The sequence below is a fragment of the Lampris incognitus genome, chromosome 6 (assembly GCF_029633865.1).
Source record: "Lampris incognitus isolate fLamInc1 chromosome 6, fLamInc1.hap2, whole genome shotgun sequence".
NCBI classification, from domain to species: domain Eukaryota; kingdom Metazoa; phylum Chordata; class Actinopteri; order Lampriformes; family Lampridae; genus Lampris; species Lampris incognitus.
The window spans coordinates 61,206,353-61,227,649 of NC_079216.1; the positions used below are offsets into that span (position 1 = coordinate 61,206,353).

Below are 21,297 nucleotides of genomic sequence, written 5' to 3' on the forward strand. Positions count from 1 at the left end.
ATGAGTGTGGAACAATTAATTTACTTGCAGAAACATAATATACAAGAAAGAGCAGACTAAATCCTTTTTAACTCAAACGTCAACATACCTAGAGAAAACACCATGGGGGAGTTATCTTCCGCAGAGACCTAAATCCCACTTCGGATTACAGCTCGCCAACATTGGCCTCCGTGTGCATGACAGTGGGTGCATTCAAGTGAAGGGCAGGAGTGTTTTGTTTTGTTTTTTTTTAGTGGCACATTTCTAACCTATAACCTCAGCAGTGAACGTGAACATTGACAGGGGTGCTGGGAAACCTGCTCTAAGAATGCCACTTAGTGGGTTCGGGGAGGGGAGGGGAGGGGGGACCTAAAACTCAGCTTGAAATCAGAGCAACCATAAAAATATATTAATCTCTCTCCTTTGACACCATTGAATATAAATACATATTTAAATGCAACGAAGCGGAGCATGCATCAACCATTTGTAACAGAGTGCCTTAAATACACCGCAGACACATCGGTAGCTAAGAAGAACGTCGATATCAAAGTTGGACATATTGTACATTAAAAAAGGGGGTATAAAAACACTTTACATAGCACGAGAGGAGAACGGGAGATAAAGCGCTTGGCACACCGACAACACGGAACTCCTCAACGTAACAGGCAGCATAGTTTTTAAAAAAGGCACTTCTCTGACACAAAGACCTAAGTATCCAGTTACATAACACAGGATTATGAGTGGCTGTGATTCTACGAAATCTTCCTCCTCTTCGCCCCGGCGTGCTGGCACATTCACTCCGGAACGGCGGCGGCCGCAATCTCCACTTTGCCGTGCATGTCCTGGTCGATTCTGTGAGGAGAGATGGAGCACTCGTCAGACTGCGACAGCGGAGGAGGCACGTTCAACAGGGCTGACTCTCACGACAGCAGGCCACTACCTAGCAGTCTGGTTTCTGAGAATCGGGAGGACGTGTGACGATAATCTTAAGTGTTGCCTGACAAGTCCAATGTGATTTCCCCCAGTGAGAGCAGATACCATCAAATACAGCAAGTGCTTCATATGTGTGCTTTTATTAGATACCAGAGGATTTCTAGAGAACCAAATAAATAAATGATTTTGTCTGGAGAGGTTTTCTTTCAAAAGCCTTAATTCTAGGCTTGGTAAAATAAGATATGAACTGAAATGTTTTTCATGCTCTAGATATTAAAATACTGACAGTTTCTATAGACGATATCTTCAAATGTGTGGGTCCTATCCCCTGCCCTTGCTACAACATACCAAGACACTGGGCTCTAGTTTGCGGACGGCACAAGGCCGGCGGAGGCACCAACGCAGACGTAGTGACAATTTCGTTGGGTGTAATGTGGTTTTTCTCTCGCCTGCTAATTTCCGGGCTCGTCATGGCATCGCTTGCGCCGGAATAGGCGTGAGTGTGCAGTAGAGGGTGTGTCAGTCAAAATCAGGTGGCGCAGAGCTAGTTTGGTGTCAAATAAAATCAAATATTGAGCCTGCGTTTCCGCCTGGTCACACCGCATCTAAGCGCAGACGTGAGTATGAGTGGAAGTTTCCGGGCTTTAGGCGAAGGTGAACTAAGCATTGTAGACTTATCCATAATCACTCACGCCACTTTTGTGTATGTTATGTTGGCCTGTTTTTTTTGGGGAGGGATTCCCCCCCCCCCCCATTTTTTCTCCCCAATTGTATCCGGCCAATTACCCCACTCCGCCGAGCCGCCCCGGTCGCCGCTGCTCCACCCCTTCTGCCGATCCGGGGAGGGCTGCAGACTGCCACCTCCTCCAATACATGTGGATTCGCCAGCCGCTTCTTTTCACCTGACAGTGAGGAGTTTTGCCAGGGGGGCGTAACATGTGGGAGCGTCACGCTATTCCCCCCCAGTTCCCCCTCCCCCTGAACAGGTGCCCCAACCGACAAGAGGAGGCGCTAAAGCAGCCACCAGGACACACACCCACATCCGGCTTCCCACCCGCAGACATGGCCAGTTTTGTCTGTAGGGACACCTGACCAAGCCGGAGGCAACACGGGGATTCGAACCGGCGATTCTTGTGTTTGTAGGCAACGGAATAGACCGCCATGCCACCCGGGCACCTGTATTGGCCTATTTCATGAATTATTTAACTAATGACTACTGTCCTAAACCTTTTTTAATTACAAAACAAAACATCTGCACATGCATCACTGTCTTCCAACATAAAACAGTCAATGTGCGTCGTTACGTACGGAAAGCAGCATGGTGACTTCAATATTTAAATTAACCTCATTCAACCTGAAAGAACACACTCACTGCCCAGGCTAACTGATCTATGATCACAACTACTTAAGGTCTCCTGCTGTGTTCACAGGCTACGCCGGTAAGAGAAAGACGCTGGTGAGAACGGAGACACATTAAACGGTAGCCTGTCAAATCACCATGTCGGCGTGTTGTCTATCACATTGGAACTGCCTCCAATTTCCTGTTTGTTGTCCCATTTATTTCTTGTTTTGTTCTTTTTTGTGAGTGATGTATGCAAGTGCTAGAAGCGGCTGTGAACCGGAGTCAAACTCCTCGTGTGCATAGGCACAACTGACCGATGAAGTTGATTCTGATTCTGATTTGGTGTTAATGTCTGTTGTATGTGCACTCGGCGACTCTGCACGTCCCGAACAAGGACATCGGTTTCCTCCTGGCAGAAGCTTTTCTGCTTCAGCCGGTGTTCTGACGATTTATGCTGCCTTGTTGAAAAAGGCTACCGAAGAGCGAATTGATGGCAGTCTAACCCTAACCTCGCCCAACCATGTGCAGAATCGATAAGTAGCACATCTCGATAGGCAGCACATAGACAGAACACCGGGCTGGACTTCCACTGTCCATTACGAAACTGGCAGTTCGCCATGACAGAGAGGGCGCAGCTTTTAAAGGGAATGAGAGGAGCTGAGCCGAGCTGATATGATTGGCCGTAATTGAAGACAACCCCCACCAATCCTACTGAAAATTTATTTCTTCTAAGCCAATCCTTTTACAACTGCACCCAACTACCGCCAGGGCGGCGTGTCCCAAAATTAGCAACAAAAAAAAAAAAGCATTGGCCCCACCTTAGATCGACTTGTGCCATGAACTAGTGCCGGCGGCTTCAACTGCGCTATGACCCGGAAACTAGAGCCCATCATGTTATATTCCTTTACATTCACACTTTGACATTCTGAATGCACCGACCTCTCATCAGTAATGGAGGGACTTCTGTGTGAGTGAGTCTAACACAGTTATGTGAAAGTTAATCAGAGTAGAGGATGCAGTGAGTCATGCAAGGAGCTGCGAGAAGCCAGTTGTGTAGTGAGAGCTCGTGACTGAAGGGGCCACATGAAGACATGGCTACAGTGCACTCAAATAGCACAGACACTATGTTTGACCACAGCCCAATAATTCCACACTGTCCAGGAATTAAAGACAAAACGAGCCAAAAAGAAAAACAGAAAAACATTTACATACACTTACCTACACTTCGTCATATTCTAAACTTGTGTATTTGAATAAACCATCGATAAGTGCTTCAAACGCCAAATAAACATGAAATGATCGGTGCACCTTCACCCAAAGCAATTCTAACCACCCGTGACAAGACTGAACACTTGGTAAAAGCCATTGGCTCATTGCTGATGGACCGTCTGATGAGAGAAAAATAAAGAATTCTAAACTTTTTAGAAGATGGGCTGTTTTCGAAGAATAGGCTTTGGACCGATAATGACTCGCCTCCAAGATGAAATACAGTTTGTAAGATCCATCTGACCTACGGTCAATGAGCCAATCGTTCATACTAATCAACTCACAGACTAAAAAAACTTGAATGAGAGGAAAATGTGGGCTGGTGGAAAGAAAAAAAAAGAAGAGAATTATTGGTCTTGGCCAGAAGGTGACTGACACTCAAGACGTAGGCGTAAGACGAACTGATGTGTATAATTACAGTCCTTAAAGCCAACCAATGAATTCACTGTTAGTTTCGTGCAATGCAAATAAAAGCCTAGGCACCTGGCTTAAGCCCTTGGGTGAATGCGCATATACCTTTTACGTGTTTTCCTATTTTTTTCGTCGTCAAACCTTAAAGGGGGCAGGGAAATTGGGTTAGGGAATAGAGAGATACACAGCCACCAGCAATCAAACATCCAAAGAAGCACCTTAAACATCTAATAAGAGGAAAAGTTGTGCCGCAGCTGCCATGTTAATTCATCCACATTCTCAACAACCGGCTAGGGAATCTTAAACCAAAACAAAACACATTTTCAGCAGAGCCCAAGTTTTTTACACTTGAGTCGTAACTCTAGTATCTTGCATTTTTATTAACCTTAAGACTGATCTATTTCCTTGTAATGATGCAATTAGTCACAGATAAGGTAACTGAGAAGAATCAGCCGCATGTTGAGCGAAGTATACTTACTGTTTGATACAATCTGGTATAGACACATACTCCATAGGCACCAACTCTGCCAGGTCTGTCAGGCTGTACACATATTTGATTTTCTGGCTAAATTTGGAGCTGGGAAATGTTGCAAGAAATACGATTATGTTAGAATCTCGAATTCCTATAAGCGCATCTATTCAAGGTTTCTCTTTTCAATTATAGGTACCTTATGAAGGGTTTTGTGAGTGCCAAAAGCGTGCGAATAAACCAAGAGGGATGGACAATTATCAGCGACTTCAAGTTCTTCCGTAACCTGTAAACAAGGATCAGGAACAGCTGTAAACAATGTCAAATTCTTTCAACGCCATAATATGCTGCAGCCAATGGGATTCATGTTATGCATCACACTAATGGGTGACGTCTCCGCACGTTTCAAAACAAAACAACCAAACCTATTTAGTTAAATGTTCACCACAACCTTTCAACTAAGTGTCATGGCTGCCTTCAAAATTGTCATCTCGGACTCACCTTCTGTCGATCTGTTGATAACACTTCCTCAGCCAGCCGACGGTTGGCATCTTTTTTCTTGACGTCGCGCCATTCAAATACACTATCATGTAGTTTTCAGCAACCAAAAGCTCCAGAGTGCCAATGACATACCTGAGGCAAGAGAATTTCAGCAAGCACTTGTCACGTTTAAAAAAAATTAAAAAGGAAATAATAGTATTGTAGTTCAAGTTAATCCTCACTTGAAGAGATTGTCCATTATGTATCTGTAATTTGGTTGATTGCTCTCAGGCATAAAACACACAGCAAACACGATTATAGCATTTAACCCATCTCCATAATAACCTGTAGAGGGGGAAAGAGTGCATTAAATCAAATTTCCAATGTCAGCCCACTACCCTACCATGTCATTGATTTAACTTTTTTATACTGAAAAATACAAAAATATCTAATAATGCTGTCATGAATAGCAAAAAGTTATTTTGAGTAGGCACGTCTACCAAAAGACAGACAGTTTTCACAGACTATAAATTTGTCATGTATACATAACACCTAAAGGGGCAATAGAACAGACCTCCATGGCTGATAACCCTCTTGTAGGGCTCTATAGCCTTCATGTCTACTCTGTGCTCTTGATCACCGATACGAAATACCCTCCAGCGCCGTCCCTCATCCCTTTCCTCTAAGGCAGAGTACTCTTGGACAGACTCAACACCCTTCTGCAGTAGCTCTGTGGTTTTTGGCTTGGGCAAATCATCTGCAAGGGAAGAGGGGAAAAAAAAAAACCCAACTTAAAACCCGACTGAGTCACTGTTCCCGAGGAATGCCATGACTTGTCTGTGAATAAATACGTCATTGTACTCTTTTGGTGAGTGCAAGGCCACCTTTATTCTATTCTTCCATTTTACAGGAAGAGCACAAGAGAATAACAAGCAGTGTAGCCTACCCTGTGTGCAAGGTTTGCCGTGATATATATGTTAAATGGCCATTTCTCCACGACTCCATGTTTAAATACTCATGAAACAGACAAACACGACTGTGAAATCAACAGTACAGCCCAAATAGCACCACTGATGATCATGTGTATTTTGCGATATCTAGCATGCAGCAAGCAGGATGAAACGCATGCAACAAGTGGAATTCAGCCTAATAACAGAATAAATTTCACTTTCTGAATATTTGTGTTACGAAGATACCGACGTCCGGGTCCTTTCATTGTGTTTAGAATCCAGTATAATTCAAAGGTAGGGTAAGGTTTAGAATTTTTTTAAAATTAAAAAGAGTGTAACATAGTATTTCTCAGCATCAATCAAATGAGAGATACAAATCAGCTTTTCTCTTCCCAGCTCCAATATTTTACATAATTTAACACAAGATTGTATTATTCTTTTCAGTGTGAAATATGGCTGCAATTAAAAAGACATAGTACAATTGCTGCAGACATTTTTTGTTTGGCTCAACAAGCATAATGGCCTTGTTTCTTGTAACTGCAAACAGCTGAAATTTGGAATTGCTAACATTTTTTTTCCTTATGCAAGAATGAGTGAGAATTAATTACCAACAGAAAAAAAATTGCAGCATTATTACACACATGATGACCTCTGTCAGAGACCGGGTGATTTTATGACAAATACAAGGTACCAGTTTGACATGAAAGGAATGATGACATGCTCAAACCTTCAGTGAAAATAAAATAAGGTACACAACATGAGAGACCACTTGATTTGGTCAAACAAATGAAACAAAAAGGAAGTGTAATCTGGCCATTTTTGGTTGATTGCTCGTGGCCGGGAGGAAACGAGGGGCTGTCCAGGAGGCCTTACCACACGGAAGACATTAACTTGCTGCCCAGCGGCCTGTTTCCAGGTATAGTATGGAAACAATCCTTCCAAGCGACTGAAAGGAAGGCAGCAGTGTGGGAAGAAAAAAAAAACAACAACAACACAGCACAATTTAACTATACTTGCAAATGTCAAGACCTTAACCGACTCTAGACCAGGGATGGGCAACATGATGGAGAAAGGGCCGGTGTGGGTGCAGCTGTTTGTTCCAGCCAAGCAGTTGCACACCTGAGTCTACAAATCAAGGTCCTTAGCGAAGACTGTTGGTTGACTAATAGAATCAGGTGTGTAACTGTTAGGTTGGAACAAAGACCTGCACCCACATCAGACCTTCCTGGATCATGTTGCCAATCCCTACTATAGACCCTCATAAGTGAGAGTTAAGGAAGACTCACTCACTCTCATACGTACAAGATAAAATGTTTCTTGGATCAGAGAAAAGAATGAGACTCAAGTTGGAAACAAACAAAAATAAATAAATAAATAATACACTTGGAGTGTAGGACATAATAAACCCCATGAGGGTAAGTTGCCCTGAAAACACCACCACATGCTTAGCAATCTTCCACGGTAGTGTAATCTTCCAATAGCCAACATTTTTATATGCTTTTTTTAAACTATACTTAGCACAAAAAGTAAGGAAATTTGTGTTTGGTAGATTATCTCTTTGTTGTAACAATGCTTCTTGGCAATAAATCTTATACCGTTGGAAAGCCTGTTTATTTCCCTTTTAAATGGGGCCACATTTGTAAGGAACATGCATTTATAGGATGAGCAGCAGAGCTGAGTATGTTGGTTGCGCCCATTAAAAATTTGCCAAATCTTCTCTGCCAATGCCAAACAGCTTATTTTGCTGTTGCTATTAACTCTTGTTTTGAGCTTCCGGTCCCCCAGGTGCTGACAATCAGCTGCCTGATATAAGATTTATTGCCAAGAAGCATTGTTACAACAAAGAGATAATCTACCAAACACAAATTTCCTTACTTTTTGTGCTAAGTTTATAAAGTAATTGTTTTTACAATTGCTCAAATATCAGGGTTGAAAGACATTATCGAAGTACTGCGAAAAGATTTTTTTGTTAAAACAAAAACGCGAGGACCATACCTTCCCATTCAAACTCATTGCTGTTGTCTGAGGGTGTGTCTATGTCATCTAGGTCCAGCTCTGTGCTTTCGTCCAGCTCATCGGAGAGAAGTGAGCCCTCACTGCAGTCAAGGTTCAGGCTGATGTCTGGAGCTGCAAGCTTCTTTTTGGCTTTCTTTCCATGGTTGACTGCATAGCCTGGAGAGGAGCCTGAGTTATTAATGGGATGTAAATGTCAGATTAGTAATAATGATTGATGCTCCACAAGACCAGTATAACACAGCACAGACTGCAATCTGTTAAACTACCTGGTTCTCCTTCGCTAGAGGTTCCAACAAAAAGCTCTTCATCAAGCTCCTCTTCCTCCGGCAGGGGCCTAAAATTTAAAGCAACATGAGGGGATAGGGCTAATGAATAGGACTGTTGCTCAATGTGTCTGTGAGAGCTTAGAATACAAAGGAGTCAATAGGCCTTTTTTTGACTATCAACCTGTGTCACAGTGACTTATCAGGCTCATGGGTTCAGAAAGCATTCACATTAGACACAACATGGTTCTGTCTTGGGACCAGGTACTAAAAATTAGTACCAACCCAGAATGTAGTACCAAAGTACCAAGCTCTAGGTCCCATGGGGTGGAGGGAGTTGTGGCAAACATCTCAGACTGGATAACGATAATGCTAATGAGAAGTGGCAGAGATCAACAAGTATCTCTGAACAGCCAAATTTGAAGCAGATTCCATAAAAATATATAACAAGCAGCTCCTGAATTGTATTTGGGCGAGGAGTCAGCAGGAGCTTGACTCAGCAGTTTGTGATGAGAATGTGTATGGAATGAGCTGTATGAGCATGTATGAGCTTGAGTATGTATGATGAGCAGGGAGCAGGGTATGACGCATCAAATGCATAATCTTTTTTTTTCTTTTCAACCCCCCCCCCCCTTTGTCTCCCCAATTGTATCTGGCCAATTGCCCCACTCTTCCGAGCAGTCCCGGTCACTGCTCCACCCCCTCTGCCAAATCCGGGGAGGGCTGCAGACTACCACATGCCTCCTCCCATACATGAGGAGATGCCAGCCACTTCTTTTCACCCGACAGTGAGGCATTTCACCAGGGGGACGTAGCGTGTGGGAAGATCACACTATTCCCTCCAGTCCCCCCCCACCCACCCCCCAAACAGGCGCCTCAATTGACCAGAGGAGGCGTTAGTGCAGCGACCAGGACACATACCCACATCCGGCTTCCCACCTGCAGACACGGCCAATTGTGTCCGTAGGGACGCTCAATCAAGCCGGAGGCAACACAGGGATTTGAACTGGCGATATCCCCATGTTGGTAGGCAACGGAATAGACCGCCACGCCACCTGGACGTCCATCAAATGCATAATCAATGCTGCCAAAGGAAAAAAAAAAGAACTACAAGACGATTTGAGACCACAACAATCAGAGGTGCTAACATAAGAACAACCAAGTGACAAAACACACTGGACGCTATTCTTGGCCACTTGACAGCAAACTGTGGCAGAGTCTCGCCATTTTGATGCAACCGCAGTATTGTTGCAGGCGATGGTTGAGAATGAAAAAAAAAACTTTCTTCAAGATTTAATTTACAAACCACAAGTTATGAGTTCATGTTAATGTATGTTGTTCCCCTTGTCTGTAATACATTTGAGACCATGCAATCAGATTGAGATTGTTGGATAATTGCTTTAACTTGAGCCATACCACAAAACGCTTTGAGTTATATTGTGTTTTTATCAATTTTCTGCCATGTCGTTGTTGAAATAACCATTTATGTGATAGAGTATAATGTCATATATGTATATGCATTATTTTTTTCATTGGCACCTCAGGTTTTTACATTTTAATGAAACTGAATTATCTGCTGGGTTTTCACTCCAGGGTATAGACGCTAAACAGTTTTGTCCAAAAAAAAAAGAAGCAGTGTCATGTGGCAAATAGATTGAAATTTAAAGGCATTCAAGGGATGCAAGAGATCTCGATGCACATTTTGTGTATTCTCTTCTGATCTCTTGAACCATCTATTAAATTCACATTCAGTTAGAGCACAAAATAATTGCTCCTAAATTGTTTGTAGTGTAGGCCTACAGTTTTGTAGTGTTTTGCACAGCACTGTGTGCATATCAGTTGCTTAACCATCATAATTTGAATGGTCACCTTGATTGTTGTGGTCCTTTAAATGCAATGGAAACAAAAACAGATGTGTTACAATCACTGGGGTTGATTCTCGGTATGGTCGTTCAGGGAGCTAAATGTACCTTGAACTTCATATTGAAAAAAGCCTTAAAAGGCTTGCACCAGGAGCCAAGCAACGATGTGCATGTTTGGAAATATACCTTGGAAAATCCTCATCCTGCCACTCTTCCTTAAGTTCAACCCCTTCCATTCTTAAGCGTGCCTCTGTTGTGGCGACTGACTCCCAGCGCTCCAGACTGGGAAAAACAAAAACAATGGTTATGACAGTATGATTTCTTTGATGGTCTCGGACAGTTAAAAAGGGTCGCTTGTGTTGCAAATCTGTCCAGTTTGGGAGGAAAAGAAGCTAAGATTATCTGGAAGAAAAACTAATTCGAACACAGAATGTCTTATCTCTGTACTGTGCGTGGGACTTGTTCAATCTTTAAAAGGCGACAAGAGTTCACTGCCCCCCTACATGCCTGAAACTCTGACATGAGGAGAGGAAATACACGGCATGCCTCTCTGACACTAACTACTGAATAGGTGCTGTGTGTGGCAGGGCCAATCAATACTCAGTTCAGTCTCCCATGTTCATTAAGAATCTCCTCCAGAGCTTCAGCTTGGAACTGGCCACATAATCAGATCACTGGCTTCTTGAAAAGCTTGGAGGCTAAGAAGCAGTGTGTAAAGAGCTTAGCTTGTAAACCACAACACTACTTACCATTGCTGATCATTGTATCTGTATCTATGGTGCACAGAGCTCTCTTTGATGCATTAATCACAAACACGACTGTGACTTGCACTCCCAGACACAGAAACATTCGAAGCATTTGGTGCTCAAGACATTTCTAAGAGCTCATTTCATATCAGTTTGGTTATATTTAGTGCTAATCTTTCAAGGAGCACAATCCAGCAGAAAGACGAAGAAAATGGCACCGGAATGAAGTTTCTTGAAACTGAAGCGTGGATGCATGTAGCCCTAATGTACATGCAGCCTAAGCTAGACGGCCTTGCTGAGCCAGCCTAATTGAGGAAAAAAAATTGGTGGGGGGAATAAATGATTCAAAACCAACCAAAGTTCTGAAAGAATATATACATAGGTAACATTTCTTTCATTTGGAGGTTATGCGAAATGAGTCCCAGATCATTTGAGTTGATTGGACTGGCTGAAACGAAGCATGCAAATGCTTGCCTATGCATTTCTTGGTTAAGGTCCCACCCAAACGAGAATCTCCATTGCAATTTTGATATAGGAAAATGTTTTTATTTTAAACTTTGAGAAAGTTTCCATCTCCATTGCCAATTCAGCAACAGCCAGCCCAAGAATTTCTAATTAGCTAATTGTTGTGAGTTAATTAGGCTGACTTGAATTAACCAAAACACATTTGATGACGGTGACAGGATCTATATGACTATTGACCAAACGTTTAGTAAGTTTAGCAAACGTTTGATTTTTGTTCTGGGGCTCTAACTGATTCCGATAAACACTGCGCGTGATGATGAGAGACAAATAACCCACCATTGTTAATTGATTATGTCCCATTATCTCTGTTACTTAGACCAGAATCTCGTCTGCCTATATCCATACTTTTATCATCATATCCATACCTTTCAAATTCAAGATGGAGCTAGCAGAGATCAAACTGATATGCCAATGTTCAAAACTAAAATTCTACACTGACCACTGAATTTTGATGACCCCCCGGTCTCACTCTAACTGTGACAAAAGATTTAGGTGCTCTTAGAATAGGCCTATATATTACATGGTCTTTCCTTAATTAATATTGATGCAGTTTCTAAACGCGAGAACAACTGCTATTACTAAACCTACAGATGTGTTTAACGTCCAGAAAAGTTGAGGAGGCAGAAGCAAAGTTAATAGCAAAGCACTAGACTTGCAGACAAAGATCCGCTTTGTGGGCTTTTTATAACCTTGTGTCCTCAATAAATCTGCTGAGGTCACGTCGAGAGATGAAATGATGCCATGCTTACAGATTGTGCACTGTAGCTTATCCAGGTTTGATTTCATACAAGCCTAGATCTTGCCCACTGTTCAGGCTAAGCCATGGAAAAAAAGGGACTTGACAACAGCGACAGTAAGCATACTATGATACATGTTTTGCAATAGCTGTTTTACTTTGAATTAAAAACACTTAAAACGAAACAAAATCATAAACGTAGCAAATTAAACTGCGGAAACCGCATTCCTCTCTTTGTGTTCGGTCCATTATTCCATGGACTGATTTTGCTCGAGTGAAATGATTTAATGTATTTAGGGAAACGCCTGAACAGCAGATTCTCCAAACAGCCAACGCTGCCGAAGTTTTCAGAAATGTGTGGACATGTTTGAAAATGTTCTCTTGGAAATGTTCTCTTGGGGTGACGTTTTAAATACGGAGACATAAAAGGAAGCCTTTCAAACCTAACCACTCACAACGAAAAAACGACTGGTTAAGCTGTGCATTTACCTTTGCCTGTGAGAACTATGTTATTGAGGCGACAAAGAACAGAAAGCACAGAGGTTAAAACTAAGGCTGGGATATAATTCAACATTTATCATCTTTCAATGGTAATGTATTGGAACGAAATGTGGCCAGTCAAACCGTGGCACACAATTTTGCTATCTACATGAATGATAAAGAGAATGTGTTTCCTACAATTTCTCACCAATCAGGTGTGACATATTTGTATCATTTGAAAACTAGTGTGGGTTATACGTTATACTTTACATCAGTGTTTCTCAACCGGGGGTCCGCGGACCCCTAGTGGTCCGTGGTGTAATTGCAAGGGGTCCGTGAAAATAAAACATCTTTAAAAAAATATCCTATGACATTTATAGAAAGAGGATTATTTTACTCAAATGTGACTGAGACCTTTATCTACCTAAACTATAAAGGGTAACAGGACTTTTTTCTCGAATTACATCTGTTTCACAAGTGTAATTTATTGTATTTTAATAAGAGATCTCGCTCCCGTTTGCATTGTTAAAAGTTACTGCATAACAATTCTGGTGTTACATATATCTGAAAGTTACTGAATACATATTCTGTTTTGTTACATATATCTGAAAGTTACTGAATACATATTCTGTTTTGTTACATATATCTGAAAGTTACTGAATACATATTCTGTTTTGTTAACTATATCTAAGTTACAACTGAAAGCTCTTATTTTTGCCCCAAAGAGTGAATAAATGCTATAATGCAATTTAAAATGCAGTTTCTACTGTTTCTATCAAATTGCAACCCCCCTCCCCCAAGATCAGGTGGAGGGGTCCTCAGGGTAGATCAAAAATACGCAGGGGGTCCAGGACCCCAAAAAGGCTGAGAACCCCTGCTTTACATTACCAAACAGTTCGATATGACAAACCTTAGTTGGATTCTTACACATGGTATTTATGCAGATGTTTTGAAACTTGTACAGTGTGTAAAACCCCCCAATAATGATCATAATGACACTATCTGCCACATTGCCCAGCACTACTCAACAACGGCAACAGGTTTCCAGGCTGTGTTCTCCACATTCAACTGTGGAAAGTGTAACCGTGTATACCCAGTGAAGGGGGTGTTTGTGCACACATCCTACCTTCCATTGGGTCCACCAGAGGTTGGGGGAGACCGGGAAGAAGCCACCGGAGTAGAGCTCCTTGCCTCGGGTTGTTTATGTCCATTGTCCGGGGCCGTCCTTTCCTGCGGCGAACCTCCCGTTTCCGTGCGACTCTCCTCGGGCGCCTCTCCGCCATTGTCCACCGCGGAAACTGCGCTGCGTTGCGTCTCGTCCGAGTCTCCCCCGCCGCCGTCCCCCGACACCCCGGGGGATGAGGGACTTGACGCCCCTCTGCTCCCCGGATCCCCGTGAGTCCTTCCGGGTGTGTCAAGCCTCGGGCTCCCGTTGTTCACGCTCGGGTCACGCAGTCCCTTCAGCGCCGCTTGGCTTTCGGTCACGTCCGAGGCCATCGTTAATTCCTACGCCGCCTTGGTCGCACGGCTCAGGGCGGAGAGAGAGAGAGCGAGAAACGGGCCGCCAAGCGTTTTATACGTCACGACCCGGACACGGGCGCGCTACGAGGCTTTATAACCGTTAGCTAAGCGGCGTCGCGTCCGATTTACGCAACGTCTAACGGAAGCCGCTAGCTAACTAGCTAGCGCACGTTAGCCGCGCAGCTATCCGGGCAGACCCGCGGGTGTCGACTGCTAGCTACGCCGACTAGCCGCATATCCTTTTGGACAAAACAAGCGCTCGGCTTCCTTGGAGGGCTCTACGGGGGGGAGATTACCGTTCTCGGTGGTGGCGGCGCGGTGTTGAGGGTCCCGGCGGGGGTGGGTGGGGAGAGAGAGAGGGGTTGTTAGCTTCGCCTAGGCGGCGGTGCGCAGCAGACTTACTTTGTCCCTTTCCTCGCTCGCTCGCTTCCTTCCTTCCTTCCTCTCGCGCGCTAAGCGACTTTCCTGGCTAACGGCCGCTAGCGACAGTGGGCGAGGGCGCCGCCGTTTACAGAGCCCAAACCAGCTGTAATCCATCGAAACGGGGTCGTTTTCAGCGAAGACCCGACTTTCCCCCCAACCATCGCAAGAGCCCTGTTTGCCGGGTCAGCGGTGCACCGGACCCGGTCCGTCGCGGAGCTTAAGAGACCGCTCGGTTAGCGGAGGGCTGATGCTTCGGGTGTTTGCTAGCGCTAGCCAACCCGAGCCTTTCTCCGGGACCGTTGTTTCCCTGCCAGCCAATCGTGGGGCTGTTAATTTGCCTGCCAGCCAATCGTGGGGCTGTTAGTTTCCCTGCCAGTCAATCGTGGGGCTGTTGTTTCCCCTGCCAGCCAATCGTGGGGCTGTTGTTTCCCCTGCCAGCCAATCGTGGGGCTGTTGTTTCCCTGCCAGCCAATCGTCTCTCCCGTGGTTGCCAGGTCTCCCTGACACTTTTCCGCATGTTGCATTGTTACTGGATTTCAAATCAGCCCCCCCCCCCAAAAAGAAGCTCTAGCAGATAGTGATTTTAAAAAGTAGGGAAGATTTTCTAAATTAGTCTATAGAGTTTGCCCCCCTCCCCGTTTGACAAGTAAAATGATCCATTTTTTTCTATTTTAGAGACAGATCTATTATTATAAGCCTATCTGTGCGGTCATATCAAAAGTCCCTCATTATGTCTGCTATCTGCGTCGCTTATACACAAACACCCATGTGTGCTGGGTCCCCGGTTCAATTCTCTCTTTTAAACCAGCAGAAAAAAACAAAAAAAAACCGAATATAATATCAAATATAATCTGTCGTTTTTTTATAGCCAAGCTAAGCCTGCCCATGTTTTATATGATGCCCAAACATGATGATGATGCAGATGAAGAAGAAGAAGAAGAAGAAGAAGAAGAAGAAGAAGAAGAAGAAGAAGAAGAAGAGAAAAGAAAACCCTCTAGACCAGTGGTTCTCAACCTTTTTGGGGTCCTGGACCCCCTGCGTATTTTTGATCTACCCTGAGGACCCCTCCACCTGATCTTGGGGGAGGGGGGTTGCAATTTGATGGAAACAGTAGAAACTGCATTTTAAATTGCATTATAGCATTTATTCCCTCTTTGGGGCAAAAATAAGAGCTTTCAGTTGTAACTTAGATATAGTTAACAAAACAGAATTCTTATGCAGTAACTTCCAGATATATGTAACAACACAGAATATGTATTCAGTAACTTTCAGATATATGTAACAAAACAGAATATGTATGCAGTAACTTTCAGATATATGTAACAAAACAGAATATGTATTCAGTAACTTTCAGATATATGTGACAACAGAATTTTTATGCAGTAACTGTTAACAATGCAAATGGCAGCGAGATCTCTTATTAAAATACAATAAATTACACTTGTGAAACAGATGTAATTAGAGAAAAAAGTCCTGTTACCCTTTATAGTTTAGGTAGATAAAGGTCTCAGTCACATTTGAGTAAAATAATCCTATTTTGTATAAATGTCAGGATCTTTTTTTTAAAAGATATTTTATTTTCACGGACCCCTTGCAATTACACCACGGACCACTAGGGGTCCGCGGACCCCCGGTTGAGAAACACTGCTCTAGACCAGCGGTTACCAAACGTTTGCATGCTGTGACTTACCTGTCGAGATGCTTCCTGCCCCGGGACACACCAAATATTTCACAAGCAATGAATTCCCATCACCTGTCAAAAGCTAGATGATTAACGATCCTCTTTAGACTGTTCATAAATGCAGTATTAATAATAGATAATAATAATAACAATAAATAATAATAATACCGTTCCACTTTTTCAGTCTTCATCATTCGTCATGGTCTATGAATTAGCAATTGAGACGGGCAGAGTTACAACGTATCAATAAAGTATCTCAAATCTAGGTTGCGGTCAAAACAGGGAGCGTTGCATCGCTGCCCGATCTGAGTCCACCGTAGACGTGAGTCGCGCATGCGCGAGTGTAAACCGCTCACCCAGCGTTATTATACGATGAAAGTAAAGGCAGGGTTAGGGTGAGACCAAAATGGTCGCGTTTCTTTTTGGTAAGTGCGCGTTCATTCGTGCGAGGATCCGACTAGGAGTCTGCGTATCCACAGACTGACGGGCAAAACGTTTTTATTGGGTAGATTTTTTTTAGCTTGAGTGCTGCTTATTAACACCCCCCCTCCCATATTTCCTGTTCAATCGACTTGGGCGCTGCGCAGAAGTCTTACAATGGTCCGCGTGTGCGTGTATCAGTCCGCTGCTAATCTCTACTGGGGTTGGAAACCTAATCATTTTTGTGCACAGTGTATTATAACTATATTATTATTATTATTATATATTATTATGTACCATGACTGTATGATCAAGGACCTCTCGTGGTTGCGGTGATTCAAACCCTCTGAAAAAAGCTGTTTTATACCGCAGTTGAGGGCCATCTCCTCAGCTGGTACTTCGCCCAAGTCCGAGCCCCGGAGAAAGGGGGGCTGCGCAGGCAGGGCTCTGCACTGTGCTGGCTGCACGCTCTAACCCAGCGTTTCCCAACCGGGGGTCCGCGGACCCCTAGTGGTCCGTGGTGTAATTGCAAGGGGTCCGTGAAAATAAAATGTCTTTAAAAAAAAGATCCTATGACATTTATAGAAATAGGAGTATTTTACTCAAATGTGACTGAGACCTTTATCTACCTAAACTATAAAGGGTAACAGGACTTTTTTCTCTAATTGCATCTGTTTCACAAGTGTAATTTATTGTATTTTAATAAGAGATCTCGCTCCCGTTTGCATTGTTAAAAGTTACTGCATAAGAATTGTTTCGTTACATATATCTGAAAGTTACTGAATACATATTATGTTTTGTTACATATATCTGAAAGTTACTGAATACATATTCTGTTTTGTTACATATATCTGAAAGTTACTGCATAACAATTCTGTTTTGTTAACTATATCTAAGTTACAACTGAAAGCTCTTATTTTTGCCCCAAAGAGTGAATAAATGCTATAATGCAATTTAAAATGCAGTTTCTACTGTCAAATTGCAACCCCCCTCCCCCAAGATCAGGTGGAGGGGTCCTCAGGGTAGATCAAAAATACGCAGGGGGTCCAGGACCCCAACAAGGTTGAGAACCACTGCTCTAACCTGACCCCTGTCACAGGGATTTGGAAGAGCGCAGATCCGCGTCTGCAGTCCCAATCAAGTAACTCATGCGCGTGTCCGTATGTGTTCCGGCTTTTGTTTCAGAGAGCGAGCGTGCGTGCGTGCCGTGCGTGCGTGCGCGCGCTATGGCTGCGCAGTATGTTTGCAGACTCCTCCTTGATGAACGGATGCACATGCGCAACTTTGACGCCGAAGGATTTTTATGCCACTTTAAATATTTCTCTTAATATTTCTCTTATCAAAGGGGCATTTATGGAAGTGAATTTCATTTATCACACGAATTCTGAACACAACGTTAAAATGAAAGCATTATATAATACTAACACAACCAGGGTGATTTCATATGTGTGATGTGGGGTCATGACGGTGAGCCGCTGGTGTGTTTATCTCCTGTTTTACGCCCGTCTTTCACGCCTCATAGGACACAACGGTTCAGCACTTCAAGCGGTTGCTTGGTTTTTCTTGGCCACAAGGTGGCAGCAGATCTCTATGATACTATTAAAGAGGCGGTGACGCGTCGGAGATAAACCAGGCGCTGCCGTCATTCCGAAGCTGTGCGAGGGCAAGCTGGAACAAATCTTATAATGCAATAAATAGACATTTTCGTCATGATAGGATTTGTTGTTTTTTGTGTTATTGAAATAAGAGAGAAGGTGAATGAATAAATTAAGAATGTATTAATCTTCAGAGAATAGGATATTGCCCTTTGGCCTCCAAGGACACATGATGAGACCAAAACCACAGCAGAGGAGTCTGCACCCTCCCCGGCTACAGTGTGTGGTGTCTCGTTAGAATTTACCCAATTATGCTCACAACCTTCTCTCGACTGTACCTGCGTCAATTACCCAGTGCTGCTCTGGCTGCCCTGCAGCCGGCACCAGCCTCGGTGTATCTGTGAGCTGTCACTTGTTTTCACACACCCTGAAGAAGACTGGGAGTTACAACGCCCAGCCCATTTGTTAAGGCTTTTTTAATTTTTGCAAAGAGGTGTGTGCCTTGGTATATACATATTTTTTTTTTTTTGGGTCATGGCTTATTGATCACAAAGCAAAGTGCAAGTCTAAAGGCCCTGTCTTGTCTTTTTGTTTCACTCATTCATTGCCACACTGTTATGTTGTTATCAGTGCTCTTCCCATACAGCACCGTGTCAGCGTGGTTCAGCTTCAAATGCATCACCACCGGGTCTGATTCTAGCACCGAGAAAAGGCAGCAAACGCACCGGTGGGGATGTTCTACCATCCTGCCCCCCATGGGGAAACGGGGGGAGAGGTATGGCTCTAATGTGACGGCCAAGCCCAGTTAATACCCCCTCTGTGTGCAGGAGCTCATTCGGTGTAATTTCTAATTAACACGTGCTATTTAATCATTTGGATCATTACGGCCCATCACAAAAGGGATAATCCGGTGAAATTGGAAGTTTATGCCTCCCCCCCTGCAACCTTCCGCCGTGGTGCTATTTGCTAATGGGCCGTGTTGCAATTATCCAACAACGGAAGGTAAATGTTGTCCGTTAATCTTGGACGAACCGCGGCGAGGCCGCAGTGTTTGTGAAGTGAGCATTGAGCAAATTCCTGCTGCTACAATTTACTTTTCCTGTAACCTAAATGACACGGGGGGGGGGGGGGGGCTTATTAATACTGTTAAACAGTGATCATAGTGTCGTCATCGATGCTTTTTTGTGCAAAAAGCAGCTCCACTGCAGTTGTCATTTCATGTGGAAGGGACGTGTGTGTGTGTGTGTGTGTGTGTGTGTGTGTGTGTGTGTGTGTGTGTGTGTGTGTGTGTGTGTGTGTGTGTGTGTGTGTGTGTGTGTGTGTGTGTGTGTGTGTGTGTGTGTGCAGTTGTATTCTCAGTGCACACTGCTGAGAACTGGCCGAGGAACTGCAGAGTAAGTGGAGCTGCGAATGGCGCCGGTTAATAAACCAGCAAGGCTGCATTGTTCGAGGCACGATGGGTTTAGATTCACGTCTAAACAAGCAAACAGATGGGGGGGGGGGGTATATGCAGCTCGACGCCGAAGCAAACCTCTCCCTTTTCTGGCACGAAAGGAGCGCCTACTGTTGTGATCAGGGATTGATACTCTCACCTATTTATGAAGCGGTATTGTAAAGGAGGTTCTTCAACCAATTTCCATAAGTGGGGTAGTGGGAAGTATTTAGGCTACTTGAAGTCGAGCTCTAATGAGGCAAGACAAAAAGGATTCATGTGCATGTTTTATGCAATGTCTTTCTGGGCGAAGATGAATAATTATTTATGATTGCACGGGCTGAAAGGGGGGCGAGAAGCTGGCAACTGCAAAGAGACTGGTAAAAAATTTAAGGAGGAAGTTAAATGAATATTTAAGGGGAGATGAAATATTTAATGGAAACAAATGGGCAAAACATTTAAAATGGCATTATAAATCGTTCGGAGTGTCATTAAAAGTGGTGCTGATAATTTGTGCTATTTCCTGTGGTAGCCACGAGGTCTTTGGAACGCACCCCGAACGCCGGCCTTAGTCGGTTGTGGTGGACAGGCCCGTCGTCAGATGAGCACACCGAGGACGTTGCTCCGGTGCTGACCTGGACGCAGCCGAACACCACGCTGAGGTTCAGTCGGTGTGGTTGTTGAGGAGAAAAAGGGGGAAAAAAATCAAATGTTACACTGATCTGACAGTGAGGTCTGCAGAGAAACTCACTGGTGCCAACCTGCCCTCCATCCAGGACCTACACACCTCCAGAGTCAGGAAACGGGCAGGCGACATCACTGCAGACCCGTCACACCCTGGTCACGGCCTGTCCCGACTCCTCCCCTCTGGTAGGCGCTGCAGAGCACTGTGCCCCAAAACAACCGGATATAAAAACAGCTTCTTTCTGCAGGCTGCCATTCAAATGAACGCTTAACACTGTCAAATAAAGCCAACCATGTTGTATATACTGTCCTGTATATATATTGTAGGTATACCGGCACACTCCGTCATGTCCATCTAGCTCAGGCATGTATGGGAGTAACCTGCTAACATCTATCTCAGCATCTCTGATATATATTCTCTGCACTATTGCACTTTTTCACCTCTTATTTTGCCTGTGTAAGTCAATCCTTGTGTATATATCTGAAGATTGTTGTGTTGCAGTGTGTTGCAGTATGTTAAGTACGCTGACAGAGCCACGAAACCGGAGTCAAACTCCATGTTAGTGCAACCCCACATGGCCAATAAACATGCACAGCATCACACGTTTTATAATTCTATATTATATACTAAAATTGCACAATACAAAACTATAAAATGTGCCATTCAATATCCTATTCTCAAAAGGCATCACATCCTGTCGGTACCTCGCGTCGTAACAACGTGGAGGTGTGCTACACAGACACAAATAATATCCATACATGCAATCCCTTTTGTCCCTTTCACCCGACACCACTAAAAGCTCAGAACCGGAGCGTGCATCTGCTCACGTTCATTTGTTTTCCAAATGTGAATATGATTAAATCGGCAAACAAATAATTATTCAAGTCAATGGGAACAATTATCTCAAAGACGCCTCCGAGACTTGGATGTGCATACTGAGTCGATTAATTATCCTTCTAAAGATAATTGAGTGGAACCGGCTCTTTGACTGCTTCCTCTCGATATGTGCCCGTCTCTCGATTGATTTCAAGAAGAATACAGTTTCCGTCATCGTTTAACTGCGTGCCACCGCTGAGGAGGCC

General features: G+C 43.8%; 1 protein-coding gene across 5 annotated transcripts; it reads right to left on the minus strand.

The window, feature by feature from the left end:
* Positions 1-5: 5 nt before the first annotated feature.
* Positions 6-14,670, minus strand: bnip2 (BCL2 interacting protein 2). 5 transcript variants are annotated; one of them, XM_056281419.1, is made up of 11 exons: positions 13,585-14,669; positions 10,158-10,253; positions 8,113-8,180; positions 7,826-8,002; positions 5,455-5,637; positions 5,123-5,225; positions 4,902-5,033; positions 4,600-4,686; positions 4,410-4,508; positions 4,037-4,072; positions 6-831 (listed from the first exon to the last, which is right to left on the minus strand). In XM_056281419.1, the coding sequence occupies exons 1-11, from the start codon at positions 13,953-13,955 to the stop codon at positions 774-776; spliced, it is 1,410 nt and encodes a 469-aa protein (XP_056137394.1). In that variant the 5' UTR covers positions 13,956-14,669; the 3' UTR covers positions 6-773. The 5 variants fall into 5 exon arrangements, with proteins under 5 accessions (XP_056137394.1, XP_056137393.1, XP_056137397.1 ...); XM_056281418.1 differs by having other exon boundaries at positions 7,826-8,014; XM_056281422.1 differs by lacking the exon at positions 10,158-10,253 and having other exon boundaries at positions 13,585-14,670.
* Positions 14,671-21,297: the final 6,627 nt, after the last annotated feature.

Bases quoted from the DNA above. Each gene is read 5' to 3' on its own strand.
- bnip2 (XM_056281418.1), bottom strand. From the start codon at position 13,955: ATGGCCTCGGACGTGACCGAAAGCCAAGCGGCGCTGAAGGGACTGCGT. The intron at 8,181-10,157 runs GTATATTTCCAA...TTTAAATTTTAG, and splicing joins CAGGATGAGGATTTTCCAAG to GCCCCTGCCGGAGGAAGAGG. The intron at 4,509-4,599 runs GTACCTATAATT...AACATTTCCCAG, and splicing joins CTCACAAAACCCTTCATAAG to CTCCAAATTTAGCCAGAAAA.